The sequence below is a fragment of the Mustela lutreola genome, chromosome 9 (genome assembly GCF_030435805.1).
Source record: "Mustela lutreola isolate mMusLut2 chromosome 9, mMusLut2.pri, whole genome shotgun sequence".
NCBI classification, from domain to species: domain Eukaryota; kingdom Metazoa; phylum Chordata; class Mammalia; order Carnivora; family Mustelidae; genus Mustela; species Mustela lutreola.
In genome coordinates, this window is record NC_081298.1 from 69326564 (window position 1) to 69349873 (window position 23310).

The 23310-nt window shown below is 37.8% G+C and overlaps 1 protein-coding gene across 8 annotated transcripts in view; it reads left to right on the top strand.

Annotated features, from left to right (window-relative positions):
* Nucleotides 1–23310, top strand: part of THADA (THADA armadillo repeat containing) — a 329451-nt gene that overhangs the window by 54420 nt on the left and 251721 nt on the right. For all 8 annotated transcript variants that reach the window (XR_009344817.1, XM_059134619.1, XM_059134620.1 and 5 more), the window contains 2 exons: nucleotides 3192–3301; nucleotides 21793–21925. Coding sequence is in view for 7 of the 8 variants with exons in the window: in XM_059134619.1 (XP_058990602.1) it covers nucleotides 3192–3301; nucleotides 21793–21925 (243 nt within the window). In the remaining variant the exon portion in view is untranslated. The remainder of the gene's footprint in view (nucleotides 1–3191; nucleotides 3302–21792; nucleotides 21926–23310) is intronic.

The following is a 23310-nucleotide window of genomic DNA, read 5'->3' on the forward strand; positions in this document are numbered from 1 at the left end:
CTCGAGACGCATGTTATTCATTAAGAAAATAACACATGAAGACATCATCAGTGTTTTTGTGAACTTTAGATAGGACCTTAGTAGTATCTAATAAAAGGACAATTGGATCAGAGCTTTCAGAGGACTTTTGCATTTTTAAAATAAATTTAAAAATTCTATTTCTGATTCTGGCTGTTGTCATTAATATTCTAAGTTGTTTGGGTAAAATCTGTTGTTTGTGTTTGATTATCCAATGGGGGGGTGTCAGCATGGCCTTTTCCCCTGTCCATTTGCTCGTAGACCACACTGCCTGGACTCCTCCTACCCTTGGTAGTGGAATCCATGTCCAGCTTGCAGCCCTATCTTCTACTGTTTTCTAGTATGAAACCTTAAGGTCATGCAGCCAGGTCTGCTGATGTTCACTTATATATTCTGTGTTCATTCATATAGAAAGATCCAGTAAAGTGTCTGGGCAGTAGCAGGGACTTAATAAATGTTTATTCATACCTTCTAGTCCCCCAGCCTCTTCCCATGTTCGTTACCCTCTTCCATTTTGGTCTCCCCAAGTATATCTAGTTCAAAGTCTAAACATGAAGCTTCTTGTAATAATTTATTCCAGAGCAGAAGGATCTTTCATTTCTTGGAGCTCTGAGGCGTCTGATGATGTGTACCATTCAGCAAATCGGTTTTGTCTGAACTGAAAGCCTCTTGAGGACAGATGTCTTGTTTTGCCCCTCCCTGTCTACCCTAGCACTAAGCTGCTAAGTATTTGACTGGGTGCTAAAGAAATATTTACTGATTAGCAGACCTTGTATACTCTCTTCAAAGGCAAAAATTCATAGTATTACCTAGGCGAGTTTGTTGGGAGATTATGTTCAAAATGAAATGAAGGAAAACTCTACTTCTCACTTGTGTCCTTAGCACCTCAATCTGTTTCCTGAGGCCAGGATTACCTAAAATTGAGGTCAACCCTTGAGAAGACCATCTGTTTGTCACACTTCTGAGATTTTTTATTTTGTTCTATGCTTGTTGGTTAGGTTTCTTTAAACAGTAAAGGAAGCTGAAAATCAAATTTTTGCCTAAGATCTAGATGGTGAACTATTCTAAGTTCACAGAGAAGCACTTGAACAGTTAACATTTTTGTTTTCCTGAAGTATGTTTTACTATCTGTAACATTTTAGAAAAAAAAAAAGTTAGATTCCATCTTTATGACTTGCTGTTTTAAATTTTCTTAATAAACCTATTACCTATTCTTAGAAATCTTTTATTTCTCTAATAATGGAAGTGATAGTCATAACAAGTTAGCTAAGTGGAGTTTCTTCTGGCCCTCATTTTGTGGGATTATTGAGCTTTAGATCTATCTTGGGGTTAAGTTCAGGTTAAAGGCTTGAGAATTCTGGTCAAAATATACTCTGAAATTACTGTATTGAAGAGAAAATGATAAAGCTTATCCTGACTGGTCTTGACAGGCAGTATGTGCTCTTTAAAAATTTTAAAAATTAAGCATATCATCAGATCTATACCTGAAAACTTCAGCTGAAGAACATGACCTGTCACTCTTGGGTTATTAAAGTGTTAAAATTGAAAAAGTCCTATTATATATTGGTTTTCTGGTTCTTTATTATATATCTGCTTCTTATTTCTCTAAATATATTGCTTGTTATCTCTCTGTGATCAGATATATTTTAAGTATGGAGTACATCTTTACTTTTCCTCTATTTGGAAACCCAGAGCTGAAATGGATTATAGGTTATGGGCCTATTCTGAACTTTTAGGTTTATTAACTTATTTTAATATACAACCTTTGAAGCAAGTATTATTGTTACCCCCAGTTTATAGATGAGGAAACTTGCCCATGGTCAAATGTTTAATTACACCTTGTACTGTTATCTCACATGTGTGCAGAGCACGAATCTAATCACTGTGCTGAGATAGAAGGTGTTTTAGGTGAGCATATCCGAGCTATCTTGGGACAGCTTGCCTTTCCACCATACTGTGATCTACTGGGGAGACTTGGATCAAGAGAGCCAAGGATAGCTTTGGTCCTGAGCCTTATACAAAATTTGAATTTTCTAAAATTGATAGCCACCAAATGATTTTAGTATAAAACTAGCCCAATTTACCGGTTAATTCTGCACAAAACCTCATCAACAACTAATTGTTAGTCTTGCCTTCTTCAAAATAGTGATATTTGTTATTTGTCCAAACTTGCATGCAGAAAGGCAACATGTAGGAAAGTGATTTGGCAGCATTCTGGAAAATGCCGTGGCTCTACCTCCGAGTGAAGCCTGTCAGTTTTCAATTTTCAGGACTCCCTTTGCACAAGTCTTGCATTGCCACTAATAATTGTTTATCTCTAAATGGTAATTATTGGGAGTTTTACTATTTAATGGACTGGAGTTTCAGTTTGGGAAGTTCTGTAGATGGGTGGTGCTGATGGTCACACAACAGCATGAACAGACTGAGTGCCATGGAACTGTACACATTAAAAAATGGTAAATTTTCGGGGCTCCTGGGTGGCTAGTTGGTTAAATGTCTGCCCTCAACTCCCATAATGATCCCAGCATTCTGAGATGGAGCCTAGGATCAAACTCCCTGCTCAGTGGGGCGTCTGCTGCTTCTCCCTCTGCCTCTGTCCCTGGCTTGTGCTCTTTCTCTCTCAAATGAATAAATAAAACCTTTTTTAAAAAATGGTAAAGTTTGTATTATATATATTTTAACCACAGTAGAAAAATTTATTTATTTATTTATTTATGTATGTATTAAAAAAATAACAGAAAAAGATAATTATTTCACCCAGGCCTAGGTGTGTGAGGCTTGTCACCTTGTGCAATTTGCTGTTGGTGTTGAATGATATGAACTGGCATAGGGAGGCAGTTCTAGTTTAATAGTTAAAGACATCCACTGGCGCCAGACTGCGTTTATGTACTGGCTCTACTACTTACTTGCTGTGTTACCTTGAATAAGTTACTTGGCCTTTCTGGGCCTCTTCCCTATTGGAAAGTAGAGATGATAATAGTACTTATTTCATGGAATTGCTTTGAGGATTAAATATGATATTATAAAAACACTTAAAATACGACCTGTCACAAAGTCAATGCTAAATGGATAAAGATCTAGTTCTGAGCTCTTAATGGTGATACTGACATAAATGGATCTGTAAATGTAAGTAAGCATAAATCACACATTTATTTTTTTATTTTGTTTTAAAGGTAAAAGAAGTAGGAGATTACTTCAAACATCACCTCTTACAGTCCAGGCACAGAGGAGCATTTGAACTTGCTTACACTGGCTTTGTGAAACTTACTGAAATACTAAACAGGTAAACAAAACAAATATCCTCTGTGTACATTTTTAAAAGACTAAGTGTACAAACTATGTGCTCAAAGTGAAATTTACTTGTGCCTTTTGATGTTTAAAAGAATAAGACTTAGTTGGCTTCAAACTCTTGGAAGAAATTGTTTTCTTAGGTTTCATTGTACGATTTACTGCAGATGATTGAGTGAAATGTCCAAACCAAGTTGTTCTCCCATTGAAAGGTGATTTGTAGCAAACTCAAAAAAGATTTTGCTAAAAATAGCTTTGGAGTTACCATTTCTTTTCATTGAATGAAATGACTGTTTTGTCTGTTTGAAAATTACTTGGCATTCAGGAAAAAATAAGCCTTCCAGTTTTCTGGATTTGTGTACGTTACAGACAGAGAAACACTTAAGGATTTTGTGTTTTTCTTCGTAATGTTATCTTATAGAAAATTTTAAAAGAACAGTAAATCGACCAAAAAGTATCAAAGATTTCCCCCACCCTTACCTGGAAGAATACTTAGGTAGATTTCATATATTTAGCCAAATGTGTTTTTTTGACATTATAGGTGGTGATAATTTCATTCATTCATATAATAGATTTCCTCCAAAGAGCTTGTAAGGAAACCTTAAATTACTTAATGACTAAGTGTTCATGGCAAGTGTTCTCTAAATAAAAGGTAGTATTTTCCAGGAAAACATTTCCATTGCCTGGAAACTTTTTGAAATGAAGCAGAGTTCTGCCAGTCTTGTAGCCTCAGCAAACATTTTATTTTGGGCTGGTAAGACATCTACTCCTTGAATATTTTTGAAACATTTTTTTCACACTCCTGGTAAAAACATTTATAGCACATTTTGCAGTTGTGGGCTGCACAGAATATCTGTAAATGATAAATTATAAAATGTCCCTGACATTAAAATGCTGATCTTGAAAATATTTTATTATCTTTTCAACTCTCTTTCCAGTGTAGACATGACTTAGGGATTTTTTTTTTTTGTCGTAACACAACACACTTTACTACCTTCAAATCAGTTATCAAATATATATTGAATACTAGTTGTGTGCTTAGTACTGTGTTTGGTTCAGAGGATATAGTACTTCTTTATAAGACAAGGGTCCTGTTCTTAAAGAGCTTATTGTTTAGTGTAGGAAATAAGCAGAGATGAAATTCAAAATATTTAATAGACAGTATGTCATGAGTACTGACTGGTCAGAACAGACACTGGTTGTGAGCACTCAACATTGCTGTACGTATGGATGTGTGTTAGCTGAATGCCAGCCTGGAAAGTGAGACCAACATACTTGAGCAAGATAAACAATCCAGTGTTATATTTTGGATAAAATTTATTAATTCTGTAGGAATAATGGAAAGAAAGCAACAGAGATAGGCTGGAGAGGAGGTAGCATTTACACTAATGTATGAGCAAGGTTTAAGTAGATAGCAGGAGAAAGGAGGAAATTTTGTGAGCAGATGTTCAGAGGCTAGAATCAGAATGGCATATTGTTAGGTGAGTAAATAAGTCATCCTTACTGTAGTAGTGGTGGTGGTGATGGTGATAGTGGTGATATTGGTGGTGATGGTGGTGATGGTGGTAATGGTGGTGGTTATGGTGGTGATGGTGGTGGAGATGTTGGTGGTGATGTTGATGATGGTGTGGTGATGGTGTGGTGATAATTTTATTATACAAACATTAATCTCCTTGACTCTGATCTTCTCATCCCTAAAGTAAGGAAAAGAATATTTGCCATATTGACAGATCTCTGGCAGTTGTTGTATAATCAAGTTTGCATTATAAAACTTTCTACAAATGGAAACCATCAATGAGACTGGTGTTGATTGTAGTGTTGGTATGCAAAAGTAGTTTTTAGGTCGAAACTATTAGGTTAGATAGATTGTAATGGCAGATTATAGTGAGGAGGCTCTGGAACCAGTTATAATGATCTAGATCTAAGGTGATGAGAGCTTCTTCCTCTGTTGATGGCCCTGGGAATGGAGGACGGAAAGAAGTGGCATGTCAGTTAACATTCAGCTCCACATAGTAACAACTCCACTTACAACATATTAAATGCTTAGAAGGAAGCTGTGGATTTTATTCTACTTATATAATATGTTTCATGATTTTATGTGTTGAGAATTAGGGCAAGGCTCAGCTGGGTGATTCTTCTCAGTGTATTTACTAAGTACAGTTGGTGGCATTAAGTTGGCAGATGAATTGGTCAAGAGGATCCAGGACAGCTTATATTCATATTCATATTATGGCAACTTGGTAAGAAAACTGGAAGATTGGGCCAGGTTGGGACTACATGTTGTCTCTTAGCATAGGAGTCTTAAGGTAGTTGACATTCATGTATGGCAGCTGGCTTTCACCAGAAAGAGTTCCGAGAGAATCAGGCAGGAGCTTCGTGGTCTTTTTTCCTACCCTCCCTCCCTCCCTCCCTCTCTCCCTACCTTCCTTCCTTCCTCATGGTCTTTCTAACCTAGTCCCTGAAGTCTCATAGTATTGCTTCAGTCATATTCTTCCAGTTATAAGTGAGTCTTAAGGCTAGTTCACATTCGAGAGAGGAATTAGACTCCATTACGTGTTTGTTGGTGAAGTGGCAAGATCATCCTGTAGAAATACATGTGGGATGGATTGTTCCTGTGGTTTAATTCTTGGTGACCAGAACAACGGGATTAATGTTACCAGGCAGGGAAACTGAAAGAGGGAATTAGTTTGATAAAGATGAATACATTTGTTTTGTATGTGTTATGTGTGAGATGATGATAGCATATCTTGGAAATACGTACGTCAGACTTGGAGATAGGGGCATTAAGTTTGGGAGATATAACAGAAACAGGGACGTAGGTTTAGGAGTTGTCATCATAACCACTGTAGTTAGTAGGATTGCAGTCTTCAGGGGACAACGTAAAAGGAGAAAAGAAGAGAGGACCAAGGACAGAGGCTTTTGAACAGCTATACTAGGTGGTTGAATGCTACAGTTGAAAGTATGCCAAGTACGTGGAGCAGGGAGACTAGGTAAGGCCCATGCCTGGTATCTCAGCCACTCCTAATCTGCTTTAAAAATCTCACGGTTGTCGCTGTTGGCTTTTAACCAACCTGTTATGGGTTCTCATTTGTTGCTTCCAAACCAAGTGGTTCTTGTCCCTTTGGAGACATTTCAGATCTGCTGAACAGAATGTTTTGGAGGGAACATCTTTACAATGTGTGTGGCTTCCTTTTGTTTGGTTTTTATTTTTAATAGAAAATGTGTTTCTTTTGGATCCTTTTGAAAGTTTTTTATAAGCCCTTAAGTTATGAAAAAGTTATTTTTCATACAACTTTTTAAAAAGTTTGCAGAAAGAAATCTGGGCTTTCATGAAAATCCACTGAAATGGAGGCCAACTGCTGGCTACCCCTTGAATTACAGCTGTGCTAGGGAAGGAGGCACTTAAAGAGATTAATGGATAAATAACTGAAGAGTTAAACATGAGCCAAATTGTTAGAATTGGTTTTTAATAAGATTATTCAAAATGTCTTCAAATGTAAACTAACTTTGCTATTAAACAATCACCTAAGAATAAATAGAAGTGGGAGATGCTGTTCTTTTTTCTGGGCATTTTTTGAAAGCGACACTTATGTACAAACACACACACACACATAGTATGTTGAGTTAGTTTTTCAAAATACGATTTTCTTATATGGTGCTTTTTATCTAGATTTGATGAAACATGCATACTCTCTTCAAAAAACACAAGTACGTGCCTAAGCATTTGATTGAAGTGATTAGGTACTTTGAAGTCATAATTCAAAACTCAGGTTTCTGGTGAAATTTATATTTGCTTGTTTACCCTTTATGACCCTAGTATTTTAAGTTGTTCTTTCAGTGAAAAGCAACAGAATCTTAAAAGTAGGGTGTTAGGCCAGAGACTCTAGCTTTCATTTGTACAACCATGAATTAATCTTAACTATAAGGGGACTAAATTGTTGATTTCAGTTCTAAATGTAGAAGGGAGGTTCGTGAATGCATAATACTGTCTTATTCTGCATCTATTTGAATTTTTCTGCTTATTGAAATATAACTTAATCTCAGCTATTGATTGCAATAAGTAGAATCATTTTCAGTTATTGACCTGAAAAAATGAATTGCTGACATTTAGCAGTTTTTGTCCTAAAATGCTAGTGCTGACTCGTGGATGTCAACAGTGATGGTAGACAGAAGTAGTTTAAATATGTATTGAAAATTTCATCAGTTAATTACAGCCACTACAATCTAAATTCAATAGAAGACTTCTTATGAACAATTGAATTACAATAATGAAAAAATAATTTCCTCTGCTTTATTAGAGAATGAAAGACCAAGTCTCTAAAGAATGTGCGATTGAGCAAGAAATAAGTGTGGAATGTAATGTATGAGATTTGGGGAAAAAGTCATTAACTCTTAATAATATAAAATACAATCTTGTCTAAACCTTTATTCCTGCCTGCTTTGGCAAATGTGTCTAATAAGACACTTTTATTTCTGAGTGTCCTGTGAATTTTATTTAAAACCTTAATAATTAAATAAAGAATAACTGATGATCCACTCCGGGAAGCCATAGAGGAAATCCTTTAAATTCCCCATTTCTGGGGCGCCTGCGTGGCACAGTGGGTTAAGCCGCTGCCTTCGGCTCGGGTCATAATCTCAGGGTCCTGGGATCGAGTCCCGCATTGGCCTCTCTGCTCAGCAGGGAGCCTGCTTCCCTCTCTCTCTCTGCCTGCCTCTCCGTCTACTTGTGATCTCTGTCTGTCAAATAAATAAAATCTTTAAAAAAAAAGAATTCCCCATTTCTGTAGCAGATTGAAAGGATTTGTGGAAAACTAGAATGTTGTAATATTAAATTCTGAGTCTTGGTGTTGTTGGTTTCTGGCCCCTAAATTGTTATTTTTAAGCCCACTGCATAGTTGAGTCAGGTATTACTTTTCTTTCCTGAACTTTGAATACTTACTTTTAAAGTTCTCATAGTAAGACTGAGTCATTTAGACAATACCAGAGGACTCTTGTTCTCCGTGATCAACCACTATGTCAGTTCTGCTAGCAAAGTCCCAAAGTTTTCAATATTAATTTTTCTCCTTGAGCACAGGGAATGGTTATATTAAATACTGAGAGACCCAACCATCTAATCTGCCCTTTTAACTACTTTTTAAAATCCACTGTATTTTGCCCTTTCCCTATGGCCTTCTTTTGGCAATTCAATTTAGATTTGGTCATTGTTGTTACTGCCTGTGCCTGCAGCTCAGGCTTCAGAATAGCCCCCTGATGTTTGAGCCTGCAGTAAACCTACACAGTATTTGATGGTGGAGAGGGAGTGAAGATGACTTCTGCTGATATGCCGCTTTGTCACTGGCTCTCATTTGGGCAAATCATTTTTCAGGCTTAAAATTTCTCCATGCTTCAGGGTCATGTTACCTTTTTAAAATGTGCATGCGCATGCACCCAGTCTTCACGCACATCTGTCACTGTTTAGTTTAATTGAAATAATCAACATGAACCTTGAAAAAATAAACATAATACTTGACCAGAGAATGAATGGAGTGGAGACTGTAGTTTATGAAATAATTGGGAGATTGGGAAAATCTCTAAGTTAGGAAAAGTAACCATACTGAAAGAGTTGGAGGAAATGAAGATAACATTTCTCAATAAACAATAGTAATAAAACTAATCAGAACTCAACAAAAAAATAGCCCTGTGTGACCACACTTAGGTGGATGGACGAAGCCACTGGAAAGCCACTTTGTAGTCAGGGAACCTGATTTACTGGCACAAAATAGTCTAATGACCAATTAGTTGGGTATACAGCAGATGTAATTTGATTTCAGTCTGCGGGTTTTTTCGCTTATCTTAGAATACTTACCCACTATGAGGGAGATAACTTTGTGGCTAGAAAGTGGACTAATCTGCTTATGAAACAGTAATTTGCTCCAGGGATTTGCTCTAGACAACACAAAGGCCTGAACAACAGCAATGGTCTGCAGTTAATTTCTGTTACTTTTAGCAGAGATTCAAGCTGTAGCACTTAATAGGGAAAGACAAAAACCAAAAAACACCCCCACCCAAGTCAGCCTTTTTTTTTTTTTTTTTTTTGACTGTTGAACAGGAGAGTCAGAATGGTCTGATTCCTCCCACTCCCCACCCTCACCCACCATCACCTCCCTCAGTGTTTAGAGGAAAGGATACTGAGGTATGAAGTAGAGCTGAGCTCGGTCTACCAGCCTTATTAACAAGAGGAAAGCCATTTAAGCTTCTGGGTGCTGCTGCCTCTCTGAGGAAGGGAGTGGGTTCAGCTCCCCGGGCCTCTTTCAGCTCTGAGCCTCCTGCTCATCGTACATGGCTGCTTTCGCGTCTCTGGCTGAGAAAACCTGGGGATTGGGTGCATGAAAGATTGAGGGGAGCTGGATCATTTTTAGTAAACTTCCTTTAGAACTGATAAACCATCTCTTAGGAGTATTTTGTGGATTAATAACTTTTAGTGAGAGTTTCTTATGAAGAACCTTGAATCCCATGTAAGAAATTTATAATTTGTATGATGTCCTCGGAGACTAAAGACACGGTAGATTTTGTATTAGGTTGACATGGGAGTGAGGGAAAACAACCAGTCCTTCAGACAAGGAGGATGTCTGCTCGTTTAGTGGCGTGGCCCTCACTAGCACTGGCAGGGTTGGAATTCCCCATGGCCTAGGTTGGTGACCACACAGAATTGGCAGAGAGAACCAAGGACTGCTCCACTCAGGAACCTTTCCCTTTTCCTTGCTGACCTCTGGATGGTGTGATGAGGAACCAAAACAACCAACCAGAGTGGCTGCATTGTTCTTGGGAGCCTTGCAGGGTTCCATTTTTACCTCTTAATTCCTTCATTATCATAAGGACCAGCAACTCAGAGGAGTTTTGAAATCACTTCCTTAAAAAGTAATCTTTCCTTGCTGGGGAGGAGACAGAAGGTTCACTGACTTGTCAGAACGCTAGATTAGGCTATTGTGTTTTTATAGGCACAGTGGCTTCACCGTTGAGAAGCCTTAAAGTTCCAGCCCTCCTTTAATACACCCGTTTATTTTGTTTTGTTTCCAATTATCTGCCTAACCAAAGGCACAGCTACTGTGCAGCCCCCATCACCCACACTAGCTGTTCTTGTTTAATCATTCAATGCAAGATTTCTTGAACATCTCCTGTGTGCCAGATGCTATGTTAGAAATGCTCTGACTGACCATGGAGAGTATGAGCTGATAGGCCAGAGAGCTGCTGTGAACCTAGAGAAAATTACTAGGATCTGAATTTGAAACATTTAACTCTGTAGCACTAAGAGGGGCATGTGAGGACCTGAACAAAAGACTAAGGCCATGATGGGCTCATTGTTTTGTGGAGATGTTCTTATCAGGAGCTTTGGGTACTTATGTAATTTAAGGTCTCCGTGTTCTTTATTTAGAACAGTAACCCAGGTAATAATGTCTCATTGAATTTCAAAGCAGTTTTGTAATTATTTTATTTTCCTTCTTAGGCACTAAGAAATCAAGTGATTTTTCTGTAGCCGCACAACTAGTTAGTAACCAAGCTGGCACCAGAATCCAGTGTTTTTTTGAAACTTCCTACTGCTTCAGAGATTAACAGTTCAACAAAAGCTTATTGATCACCTGTTATGTATAAGAAATTGTGATCGGTAGGCCTCATAGAAAAAATAGTGGTAAGAAATGGTTCTTGTTCTTAGAGGAACTTTGAGCCCAGCATTCTAATCTTTGGAATTAGGAAAGTAAGGTAATTTACAAGGTGGAAATGACAGGACCAAGAAAACTTTACACTTCCTGGGCTTTCTGTCTAAGGGGATGGGAGGAATAATTAATGCCACCTGCTGGCTCTAATGGTGGCACCTGTTGTCATTAGAAAGCACTTTTGTTCATACTTTCTTTTCCAGTTATCATACCCCTCTTTGTCAAGCTGGTTTTTTTGTTTGTTTGTTTTTGTTTTTTAGAATGGCACTCTTAGCAGAGTTGCTAAGTTAGGGAATGCTCATTTATTCAACAGGTAGTTGTTGAGCTCCTGATTGTGTGGCAGGCCCTGTTACAAGGTGCTGGGAAGAGGGAAGTGGATAGGACAGAACATGTCCCTGGATCATGGAGTTTATATAACTGCATGTTTCTACGGGACGTTTAGAAAATAATAAGAAATTATCATATAGTGATATGTAGTTTGATGTGATAAAGTTTGGTGGTAAGGAAAAAAATCTCTCCTTCCTTTATGCTAAAGTAAGCCAAGGCTTGAAGCAACAGCACCTTTTTCTGGGAAGCTTTCTAAGCAGTAAGGTGAAGCCAAATGAGATTCTCCAAATATGTAGGACTTGGAGAGTCCTGGGATAAGGATTCTGGATTTTCTACTCCCTGGATATTTTTTTCCTGAGAGTCTCCAACCAAATGAATGTAAAAACAAAAGGTATTTTGAGAACTCTATGAACATTAACAATGAATGGATCCCAGTAAATAGTTTTAAGATCATCAGCAAATAAGGTACATATATGTGTGTTATAGAGTTATATAGAAGAGGGGCAGAGGAGCTAGATAGGACATCTGAGAAACTATATGAATGTGTAAAATAAATGGAGGTAAAGTTTTGTTCCCAGAAAGTGGACTGTATCCCTCCACACTGTTTTTATTCTCCTCTTGACTCTTGCCTTACCGGTACTTGGAATCTTTTGCTCACTATTATCAGATGATTTTCGGTTAGGGCGTGGAATATTTAAAGCATGTAGCTTGTGAAAGCTTGTTACATTGTGGGTAATTTTTCTCTTCTAAATTTTTCTCTTCAAAACGGTATGGTGCCCCACGGATAAGGGTATAGACACCCCGCTCCCGTTCAAAGACAATAGTCTGGCTTGTTTTTTTTATGTTGTAGGCAACTAAAGCTTTGCTTTATAAGACTTTGAGCTTGGATGACTGAGAGAACTGGAATTCCTCATAACAGCATTAATATGGTAGATGTTTAGAGATGATTCTTAAATTACTAGATTATCTTTCTTCTACTTTCTTGCACTTTGTTTATTTTACTGGGTAAAATGTTTTTCAGTTTCCTCTGTTTTTATCTGTATGAAAGAAGCAAAGTCTTATGTCTTTGCTTTGGATATCAGATCAGTACCAATTATCCCCTCTTGGTTGCTTGTGTGTCATTTACTCTGATGTGATACGCAATGTTTTAGGGTTCTAAGTGTGCTATCCTCAACAGCCAGGCCATCGCTGTTTTCACCCAGGTGATGATGGTGATGACTGATGGTGTTGAGTTTGAGTAAACGTGCATCATTGGTTTTGCATCAGGATTGGGGAAAGATTCTGGTTCTGACCCTCAAAACAAATTTTTTTTTTTTGCATTATTTAGACTTACTGAAATTACTAGCAAATGAAAAATAAGGTAAGTGATATAAGGAACATGGTAGGGTAAAAGTTTAAGAGTCAACGAATAAATAGCTTTACTTTCATTGGTACTCGTTTTTCTCAACCCAGTAACTTATTTAATTGAATGAATTTTCATTTGGATTTGCTGTTACACCTGGCAAAATGAGTCTGTATTTATGGGAAAAGAAAACGATTTTCTTCCTTCTTGTACCCTTAGTGGTAACAGCTTAGTAAATAAACTATTATTTGGGAAATGAAGATATTGTCAAAGGCTTAATATTTACTCAGTTGAGTTACACATAATTAGTTTCCTGGCAATTTAGTTTTGATAATTTTCTGGGAATTGTGTTTTGTATATTGGATTTAAATGTACTTTGCATTTAAAATGTGAAATTAAGGCACCTGGATGACTCAGTGGTAAAGCGTCTGCCTTCAGCTTAGGTCACTATTCTGGGTCCTGGGATTGAGCCTCGTATCAGTCTCTCTGTTCAACTGGAAGCCTGCTTCTTCCTCTCCCTTTGCCTGCCCTCCCCCTGCTTGTGGTTTCTCTCTCTGTGTCAAGCAAATAGATAAATAAATAAATAAAGTAAAATAAAATAAAAAGTGAAATTAGTTGCTTTGTGTTTGGAGGCGAAATAATTTCTTTAGGCCAGTGGTGAGTCATTCAATTAATACAGGAAAGTTTATTAACAGTCATAAATGTTCCCAGTTGGTCAAGGGTTGGAATACTTCTAGAATGAATGAGACACAGTTCACATCAAGTCAGTTACAAGTAGACAGTTATCTGCTGAGTGGTTTTTTTGTGGGATTTTTTTTAAATTAAATTTTTTATTTTTTATAAACATATATTTTTATCCCCCGGGGTACAGATATGTGAATCACCAGGTTTACACACTTCACAGCACTCACCATAGCACATACCCTCCCCAATGTCCATACCCCCACCCCCCTTCCCCCAGCCCCCTTCTGCCCAGCAACCCTCAGTTTGTTTTGTGAGATTAAGAGTCACTTATGGTTTGTCTCCCTCCCAATCCCATCTTGTTTCATTTATTCTTCTCCTACCCCCTTAAGCCCCCCTGTAGCATCTCCACTTCCTCATATCAGAGAGATCATATGATAGTTGTCTTTCTCCGCTTGACTTATTTTGCTAAGCATGATACCCTCTAGTTCCATTTTTGTGGGATGTTTTAATTCTCCAACTAGCTTACCATCCACATCACTCAATTTGTTTAAAAGCTACTCTAACTCCTACCCTGGTATATAGTCAGGGATCGAAATCAATCTGAAGAATAACCTGAATAAAATGATTAGGAAGGTAAATTTCTTAAAACCAATATACTCTGGTAATACATTCCCAAGCCACAGTAACTTGCTTTCTGAATTATGTGTTATTTGGAATTTTTATTCTTTCTCCATTTCCTAGGGTGCCAAGCAAACTACTAGATAGTTAATAGATCTTTTTTTTTTTTTTTTTTCCCAAATGAATGAATGAAGTCCACTGAAGCAAAGAATAGAATTGATAATATATCTATGATGAGCAGATCAGGCCAGATGTGAAACAGAAACTAGGACAAGCACCTTTAAATAATGCCTTTTTCTTAAGCAAGAGCTATGGTGTTAGTCTACATTTTAATTCTCCCTCTGTCATTCACAAACTTTAAAATGTTGGGGAAATTACTCAATTTCTCTTTTTTTAAACTTGAGTTTAAAAAACTATCTTTAAAGATTTGAACATATTGGTAAGTCTAGTGAACACTATAATCAACAGTTGTATTCCTGGAGTAAGACTGTTTCAGGTAGAGAGAAGTCCAGGTGCCAAGGTCTTGAAAGGCCTTGATGGGGACTTGATGAGGACTAGATACTATAAGATGCAATGAAGACTTTTGCTTTTATTCTGAGTAAGACAGGGAGCCATTGGAGGGTTTGTGAATAGAGGAATGTTATGATCTAGCCTTTTAAAAGGATTACTTTAAGGGTGCCTGGGTGGTTCAGTCAGTTAAGGGGTTAAGGGTCTGCCTTTGGCTCAGGTCATTCTCCCTCTGTCCTGGGATCGAGTCCCACATCAGGCTCCCTGCTCAGTGAGGAGCCTGCTTCTCCCTCCCTCTGTGCTGCTCCCCCTGCTCTTGTGCTCTGTTAAATAAATGGATAAAATCTTTAATAAATAAATAAATAAAAAGATTACCTTGACTGCTCTGTTGAGAATAGTCTATAATAGTAAAAGCAGAGAGACCGGTTAGGAGGTTACAATATTATTGCAATTCAGGAAAGAGATGATGGCTTGAAGAGTGGTGGAGATAGTAAACAGTGATCTGAAGCTGGAGGTAATTTGAAGGTAGAACAGACAGGTATGTTGACTGATTGTGGTATTTGAGAGAAAGGACAATTCCAAAATTTTTGGCCCAAGATGTATCTTTTGTATGCTACGATGGGGAAGACTGTGGGCAGAGGAGATTTTTAGAGGAAGGCCATCAGTTTAGTCTGGGGTATGTTGAGTTTGAGGTGTCTAAGAGATACCACACTGAGATTGCTCTGGGTTGACTTAACTTTGCAGAAGCATGTTCTTTAGAGTTTCTTTTCATGAGATCTTTGGGAGGCCAACTTACTGTTTGTCTCAAGTTGTTTTTATCTTACCTCCACTTTTGAATGTAGTTTAACTGGATATAGAATTCTGGCTAACAGTTATTTTCCCTCAGTGCTTTGAAGATCCTGTGTTTTTTATTATTGCAAGTGAGAAACTTGCCTTTGTTATAATTGGTTTCCTTTCTAAGGTAATTTGTTTTTTCTTTCATCTCCTGTGTCTATTAAGGTTTTCTCTTAATCACAATTTCACTGTGATATGCCTAGGTATGGGTTTATTTATTTGGAGTGGATACTTGGAATACACGTTGAATCTGAGGCCTTGTGACTTTCTTCAGTTCTGGAAATTGTCTAGATATGTCTTTGAGATTTTTCTCCTAGACATTTTATTCCTGCTTTATGTAACTCCTCTTAGATTATATTGGTTTCTCTCAATTTTTTGTACGTATGTATGTGCACACATACACACACAGATACATGTGTGCATGTATATACTTTGTGTTTTTGTGTTCTTTCTATGTATTGTTTTGGGTACATTTCCCAGAAAACTGTTGTCTGAGACTCTAATGCTCTAGAATTCATCTCATCTGTTACTTTTTAAAAATTTTTGAAAGTACATTTTTATTTCTAGTGTTTCCATTATTATCTTTGTTTTCTTTTTTTTTAAGACTTTAATTAATTAATTAATTAATTAATTTTAAGATTGTATTTATTTATTTGACAGACAGAGATCATAAGTAGGCAGAGAGGCAGGGAAGCAGGCTCCCCACTGAGCAGAGAGCCCGATTCGGGGCTCGATCCCAGGACCCTGGGATTATGACCTGAGCTGAAGGCAGAGGCTTAACCCACTGAGCCACCCAGGTGCCCCAAGATTTTATTTATTTAGAGAGAGATTTATATATTTATTTAGTGCACAGATGTGAGTTGGAGGAGGGGCAGAAGAGAGGAAGAGAGAATCTCGAGCAGTCTCTGCACTGAGTCTGACTCTGGGCTCCATCTCTCGACCCTGAGATCATTACTTGAACTGAAATCAAGAGTCAGATGCTTAACCAACTGAGCCACTCAGGCATCCCCCAATGCTGTTTTTCATAATTTCTTCCTCTTTTTAAATAGAAGTTATTCCTTATCTCTTGAGTATTCTAAACAGTTATTTTAAGGTCTTTGTCACACTGCTTCATAAAATTAAGTTTCATATAAATGACTTTATTGTCAAATGATTGCTTTTTAAGATAGCTTTTCTAAATAGAAAACATCTCTGTGTTTTGAGTTTTCATTTGCTGACTATATGATTAGGAGTCTTTTTTGTTTCTATTTATTCTTCTTTGGCTCATTCCTCTCTATCAGAGAAACTAGATTAGATAAGTGGCATTTTGGGTCTCCCACCCAAAGTAATACTGGGGGTATTACAGATCTGATCACTAAGTTAGTAGTCAGCCTGATTTGGGGTTTCTCTGGGCCCATGACTTTTCCTACTGCTGCAGCTCTGGCAGTAGCCCCTTTCCAACTTCCTTTCATGGGAGAGGAAGCCCCTGAAATTTCCTGTTTCCTGGGAGTGAGGTGAGTTACTCATCAGGAACTGATTTCCTAGCCATCATTGCTGCTTCTGGAGCTATAACCCAGCAGATCTCTGGTCTCAGCACTCTTGCTACTTTGCGTTTCTATTCTGTTTTACCAGATAATTATCTTGTTTTTGAGCTCACTTGGTTTGTGGATTCTATTTGCATATTTTGGTTATTATTAATATGTGTTGGGGTATGGCTTGTCTGTAAACCACCTGTTCCATCTTTCTCTGTTCAGTTGAAACTCTTTAAAGCTTGCTTTTCTTATACTAATAGATAATACTTTTATTTTTTAAAGATTTTACTTTTTTAAAGTAATCTTCACATCCCAAGTGGGACTCGAACTTACAACCCCAAGATCAAGAGTCACATGCTCTGCTGACTGAGCCAGCCAGGTGCCCCAATAGTAGATAATAATTTTAGAAAACAACCTGTTTAAGAACACATTAAACACTTAATCAGGACAAACTCATTTAATCCTCCCCAACACTTTGATTTCGTAGAGGAGGAAAGGGACAAATGGGGAGGTTTCTTAACTTGTCCTAGATCACACCACTAATAGGTGACAGAGCAAGGATTCTAAACTAAATAACTCAGTTCTCTAGTCTTTCCTCCTAAGCACTATCATGTGCTCTCCCACCTTTCATAGACTTGTTTGTTGCAAAGTAAGATAAGATGTGAAAAGTCTAGTGTTGTATCTGATGTATAATAGACATTCAATACATGTTTATTTTTCTTTCCTTCGTGGCAGGCAAATATATTTTGAGTGTGATAATTTAAACAACACTTCTAAGTTTATTTTGTTTAAAATATAGCATGTTTCATTTTATTAAGAAGAGTAGGAATTCTATTATTGGACTAATTTTCTTGTGTGCCTATGGGGGCAGGACTAGCCTGGGAGAGATACAGAGCTAGGAAGCTAGAGAATCAGAGAAATAAGGTCCAGTGCAAAGTCCATATTGAAAACCAGACAACTGAAGCGTTCTACAGAAAAGCCAGTGTGATCCTGGGGAATTCCAGAGCAGAGGACCGTGTGGACAGATGGGAGGAGCTAGTGCCTTGAACATTTCCCAGAGCTCCTGAGGTTCCTGGATCCTTGGCAGTGGGCCAGAGAGGGCTGGGGAGGGCACTTTGCCAGCCTTTACCTCGTTGAATATTCTTTAACCATTATTTTCAAATTCCCCAAATTAACAAGGAGCATTTAGTCTTAGTATGTGCCACTCAAGGGAATCAATAGGCCTGGTTTACTGTTTATAATTATAATAGCCAAGAATCTAAATTAGGGAATTGCCCCTGGGGCCTTAAACTATTTCCTCAGTCATCTCATCTCTTGCTCCCTCAAGCCCACACGTATGGGCCTTCCACCATTCTGCCTGCACCTCCTCCAAGCCCAGCCTAGAGTCCACCCTGTCCGTGGCACCGTACTGACCTCCTGTACACTTTGTGCCTAGCAGTTCCTCGTACCGTAGAAACTTTGAGAAAGGAAAGGGTCTTGTGAGATGTAACGTTTAGAGGACGTTTTACTAATTTGTATGACTAGGAAAAGTGTGGAAATCATAAACAAATGCTTATTTGGGAATATGGAGAGAGTACGTATATGTGCATGTGTGTCTGTGTGTGTGGCATGTATGTTAGAATGGGAATCAGCAAAGTGCACAACCTCACTATAACAGAAAGTCTATAGACATGTGGAAAATTTTTTAAGGTTAGAATCAAGCTGGAATATTTGATTAAGATGGAAAAGGAATTAGATCAAGATTGTTAACAGTCTCGAGCCCTTCTAAATTCAGGCAAGGAGGGATGATGCATGGTGAGGTGGCCTGCTCTTGTCTCGGACCTGCCTGCCCTTTTCAAATTGGTTGGTTTTGCTAGAACCTCTGTATGCCAGGTCAGGGAGGCTCAAGAGAGGTGCATGGACGGTGTTGAGGAACATTACAAGTTAATATTTATCATTCTTGTATTTCAGTGCACTTGAAAGGAAAATAAGGAAATAGGAAAATACCTCATCTCTTACAGTTCCTTTTCCTCAATTATTTTATATTGAGTCCCTACAGGAGACTTGACCTTAGACTGTAGCATTTTTTATGAGCAAGTCCTACATCGCCATTTATAAGCAAGTCCTACATTGCACTGTGATGGGGAAGAGAACTAAATGAAATCTACATGTAATCTTAGGTCAAGTAGTTTTTACTGTATTCACCTCTGTGACTCCAGTTTTTTTGGATGATTAGACCACAAAAGATGACTTTTGCATCGATTTTTTTTTTCCTCTTCCCTGCTCACCCACTGTGGAGTAAATTAATCCAAACATACTTAAAAAACTGTGAAGAATGAGCAAAGGAAGACCATAATCTGTAACTGTATCATTAGCACTTAACATCTCTGGGAAGTTTGGATTTAAGTGTTTGATTGGGTAACTGTGGGAGGATTATATCAAGCTGGCATTGTTAATAATAAACTAGAAAATGATGCCATGAAATTAAAGGCATTTATCTTAATTATTTTTAAAAGATTTTATTTATTTACTTGACAGAGATCACAAGCAGGCAGAGAGGCAGGCAGAGAAAGAGGAGGAAGCAGGCTCCCTGCTGAGCAGAGAGCCCAATGTGGGGCTCGATTCCAGGACCCTGGGATCATGACCTGAGCTGAAGGCAGAGGCTTTAACCCACTGAGCCACCCAGGCACCCCTTATCTTAATTTTTAAAAGATATAAATCCAGTGATGGGAAGTAACTTCAGTTCTTATAAAAGTGTGGGAGGGTTACTTTTATTATGAAAATTTCAAACATTACACGAATGGATTATTTTTATTATGAGGAGTTTCAAATGTGAATTTTAAACATATAATATATAAACATATAAAGCATATAAAAATTTCAGGCATATGTTTATAAAACTGGAGAGCATAATGAAATGAACTGCCTTTACCCATCACCCATATTCAACATTTATCAGAGTTTTGCTACTCTTGCTTCATCTGTACCTTTCATTAGGGACTGCTGAAGTATTAAAAAGTACATTTCTGATTTGTTATTTTTACACCTGTGTACTTCAGTATGCGTCTCTAAACAATATGGACATTGCTTCCATGTTCATAGTGCCCCTGACACATCCTATAAATACACATCCTTGGTGTCCTATAATCTCTAGTACATTTTTAGCCCCATGTTAAACTTTTAAAAACCTTTTTAAAAAACTTCTGCTTTAGAGTAGTATTATTTACACATATTTTGTTTTATGCAAGACCTAAACAACTAAATTTGAGTTGCTGTTTGAAATAGTTAATTAGAAACTAAAGTTGTCGATCTGAGATCAGACTAAAGAAAAAACATCCCACATGTGATTCTAAGAGGTCAATTCTTACTGCAAATTAGAAATCAGTTATCTTGGAGCATTTGGGTGGCTCAGTCAGTTAAGCATTTGCCTTTGGTTCAGGTCATGATCCCAGGGTCCTGCTTCTTCCATTTCCTACCTGCCTCTTCCTACTTCTCTCTCTTGCTATTTCTCTCTCTCAAATAAATAAATAAAACCTTTGGGGGAAAAAAAAAGAAGTAGGTTATCTTTCTACAGAATGTCTTCCTCAGTGTAAAAAATATTTTTTCTTTGGACTTCATCCCTTTATTTTCATGTGTTTTTAGTTAAATCCAGTTACAATCCTCCTAAAATAATTGTCTACCACTGAATGTACTATTTCTTAAGAAAATGTTATATAATCTGATAAAGTATAAGGTTAAAAAATTTGGGGGGCACCTGGGTGGCTCAAGTCAGTTAAGCATCTTACTTCTGCTCAGGTCATGATCTCCGGGCCCTGGGATTGAGTCTGGTTGGGCTCCCTGCTTAGTGGGGAGTCTGCTTCTCCCTCTGCCCCTCCCCCTACTCATGTGCCCATTCTCTTTCTCTCGCTCTCTCAAATAAATAAAATCTTAAAAATAAGCTTTTTAAATAAAATTTTCTTTTTTTTTTTTTTAAAGATTTTTATTTATTTATTTGATAGACAGAGATCACAAGTAGGCAGAGAGGCAGGCAGAGAGAGAGGGGGAAGCAGGCTCCCTGCTGAGCAGAGAGCCCGATGTGGGGCTCGATCCCAGGACCCCGAGATCATGACCTGAGCCAAAGGCAGAGGCTTAAACCAATGAGCCACCCAGGCACCCTAAATAAAATTTTCTTAAGCACTCTAGAGTAACAGTATAATAGAACAGAATCTCACTAACAGTAATGTCCAAATAACCTCGAAAGCTTTATGCCAACTTGCTTCATCAATTCTCCATTGGATTTGGTTGAAAATTTTGTGGTAGACCACATTTTGAAAGACACGAAAATGATTATTAAAATATACCTTAAAAATACACCTTAATATGTGTTTTCTTTGAATGTAAATAATCTTTATAAAGGTAGAACATAAATTATATTAAAGTTTATTTCCTTTGTTAGAAATCTTGAGTTTTGTAGATAGATTATCTGTAGGAATTTCATTAATGTCAAAAGATCAGAACATTTTGACTGTGGGCGTAAGCCATGGTATTAAAACTTATTTTGCAGGGCACCTGGGTGGCTCAGTGGGATAAGCCGCTGCCTTCGGCTCAGGTCATGATCTCGGGGTCCTGGGATCGAGTCCCGCATCTGGCTCTCTGCTCAGCAGGGAGCCTGCTTCCTCCTCTCTCTCTTTGCCTGCCTCTCTGCCTACTTGTGATCTCTCTCTGTCAAATAAATAAATAAAATCTTAAAAAAAAAAAAACCTTATTTTGCAGACAAGACACATGTTTCCTAGGCTTTTGTAAGAAGTGGACTCTTTAATAGTTTCAAACCTTAAGACCCATAATAAAGAGGAAAATAAGTGAAAAGTAGAAAGGGAGACAGTTTTTAGTTTCCCTCCTTCCAAATGTAAGAATATTTATTCTTTTCTAACAATGTTGATGTGTATCCATAGTTTGTACTATTACCTTTTGGTACTTGGTTATTCCAAATGTTTGCTTTATATATGCCTTTCAGGTGCCCCAATGTGAGTCTGCAAAAGCTACCAGAACAGTGGTTATGGAATGTTTTAGAAGAAATTAAATGCAGTGATCCTTCATCTAAACTCTGTGCTACAAGGCGCAGTGCCGGAATTCCTTTCTACATACAGGTACTTATCCACAGGACATAGCTGTTTGTCCTCTGATAATTTGTTTTATTTGTCTTCTGACAATTCCCTTGACATGTGAGTAAGCATATTGCATAAGGGACAATTCTGTCTCTCTTAAGTACTGTAGCACTCGTGACTTTGTTGTATATGTGGACGGTGTGTTCCCGTGACAGATCTGTTCTTGGAACAAACCCTCCACGAGGTCAGTCTTGTCATGTGAACAGAGGGTGGTATAGATTTCCGCCTGGGTATGAAGTAGGCAGTCCTCACTGCTTACTTCTAGGAAGTGTACGTGTTACCTTTTTCTTTTTGAATTAGAAAAAATAGTCTTCCTGTTATTTCAAGACCCTTAAGACTCTCTGTAAGTAATAAGCAGTAGCAGTTTCTTCTGAATCCTTCCATAAAATATATGTCTTTGTTTGATATTCAGTAAGTCAGTCCAGGAAGGGGGGTGGTATAATAAAAGCAATGAAAATCAGTGAGACAAAAATTTTTTTAGTGTCCCTACCTGCATTTTTCCCTTCTCTTTCTTATTCCTTCCCCAAATTTCCAACGTCATCATTGTGTGACGACAGTGGATCCCACTTGCAGAGGCTGTTGATTTGATACAGAGATCTTCGAGGTTGTTCTGCTGGATGAATTTTGGTAACCTTCAAAAATGAACTCCTCTCTGATCTACCCATTCCACATCAGTTGGGTTCGTCTCCTGTCTGTAATTCATTCTGACCCAGTGTGTTTTTGCCTCATTCGTCTCTCTGAGGACAAATGTTAACACAACAGCAAGGTCTAGTTGCCTGTTTGTGCTGTGTGCTTATTCCACCCGTGGTTCCCCTCCAGTACTAAATAGTGGTCACAGTGACAGAGCAATCAGGACATGCGATTTCTTAGCCCATCCTTGGGGAGAGTGTTGTAATTATGCCTGTAGCTCTTGATGGAACAAAAGCCATGGTTCCAAGGAGACATTTCAGTAATTGCATATAACTTTCTTATTTATGTTAGTTGAGGAAAATCTAAATTATTAAGAGAATCTGCTCAAAGATGTCCCATTCCTCATAGCATAATTTACTAATAAGTTATGTTCTCATGGAAAACTTTATTTAGTGTTGACTATGGAGAAAAACTGCCCTCCTTAGTTTATGAACTTAACTTTTGTGCAAACAGATATGAAATTTTTTTGAGTGGTCATTAGAAAAATAATATATATGTGTTTTCTGAGCATAGATATACTATGATAAATTTTTCTTTTAAACTTACCTATTTTGGCTCTTCCTCTTTTATGGATTATAAGTATTTCTGAAGAAGCTGAGTAGCTTGAAACTTTCACTCTTAAGAGCTAGTAGCTCGTACAAATGAAATAATCCCTGCCACTCCTAGTCCTACACAAC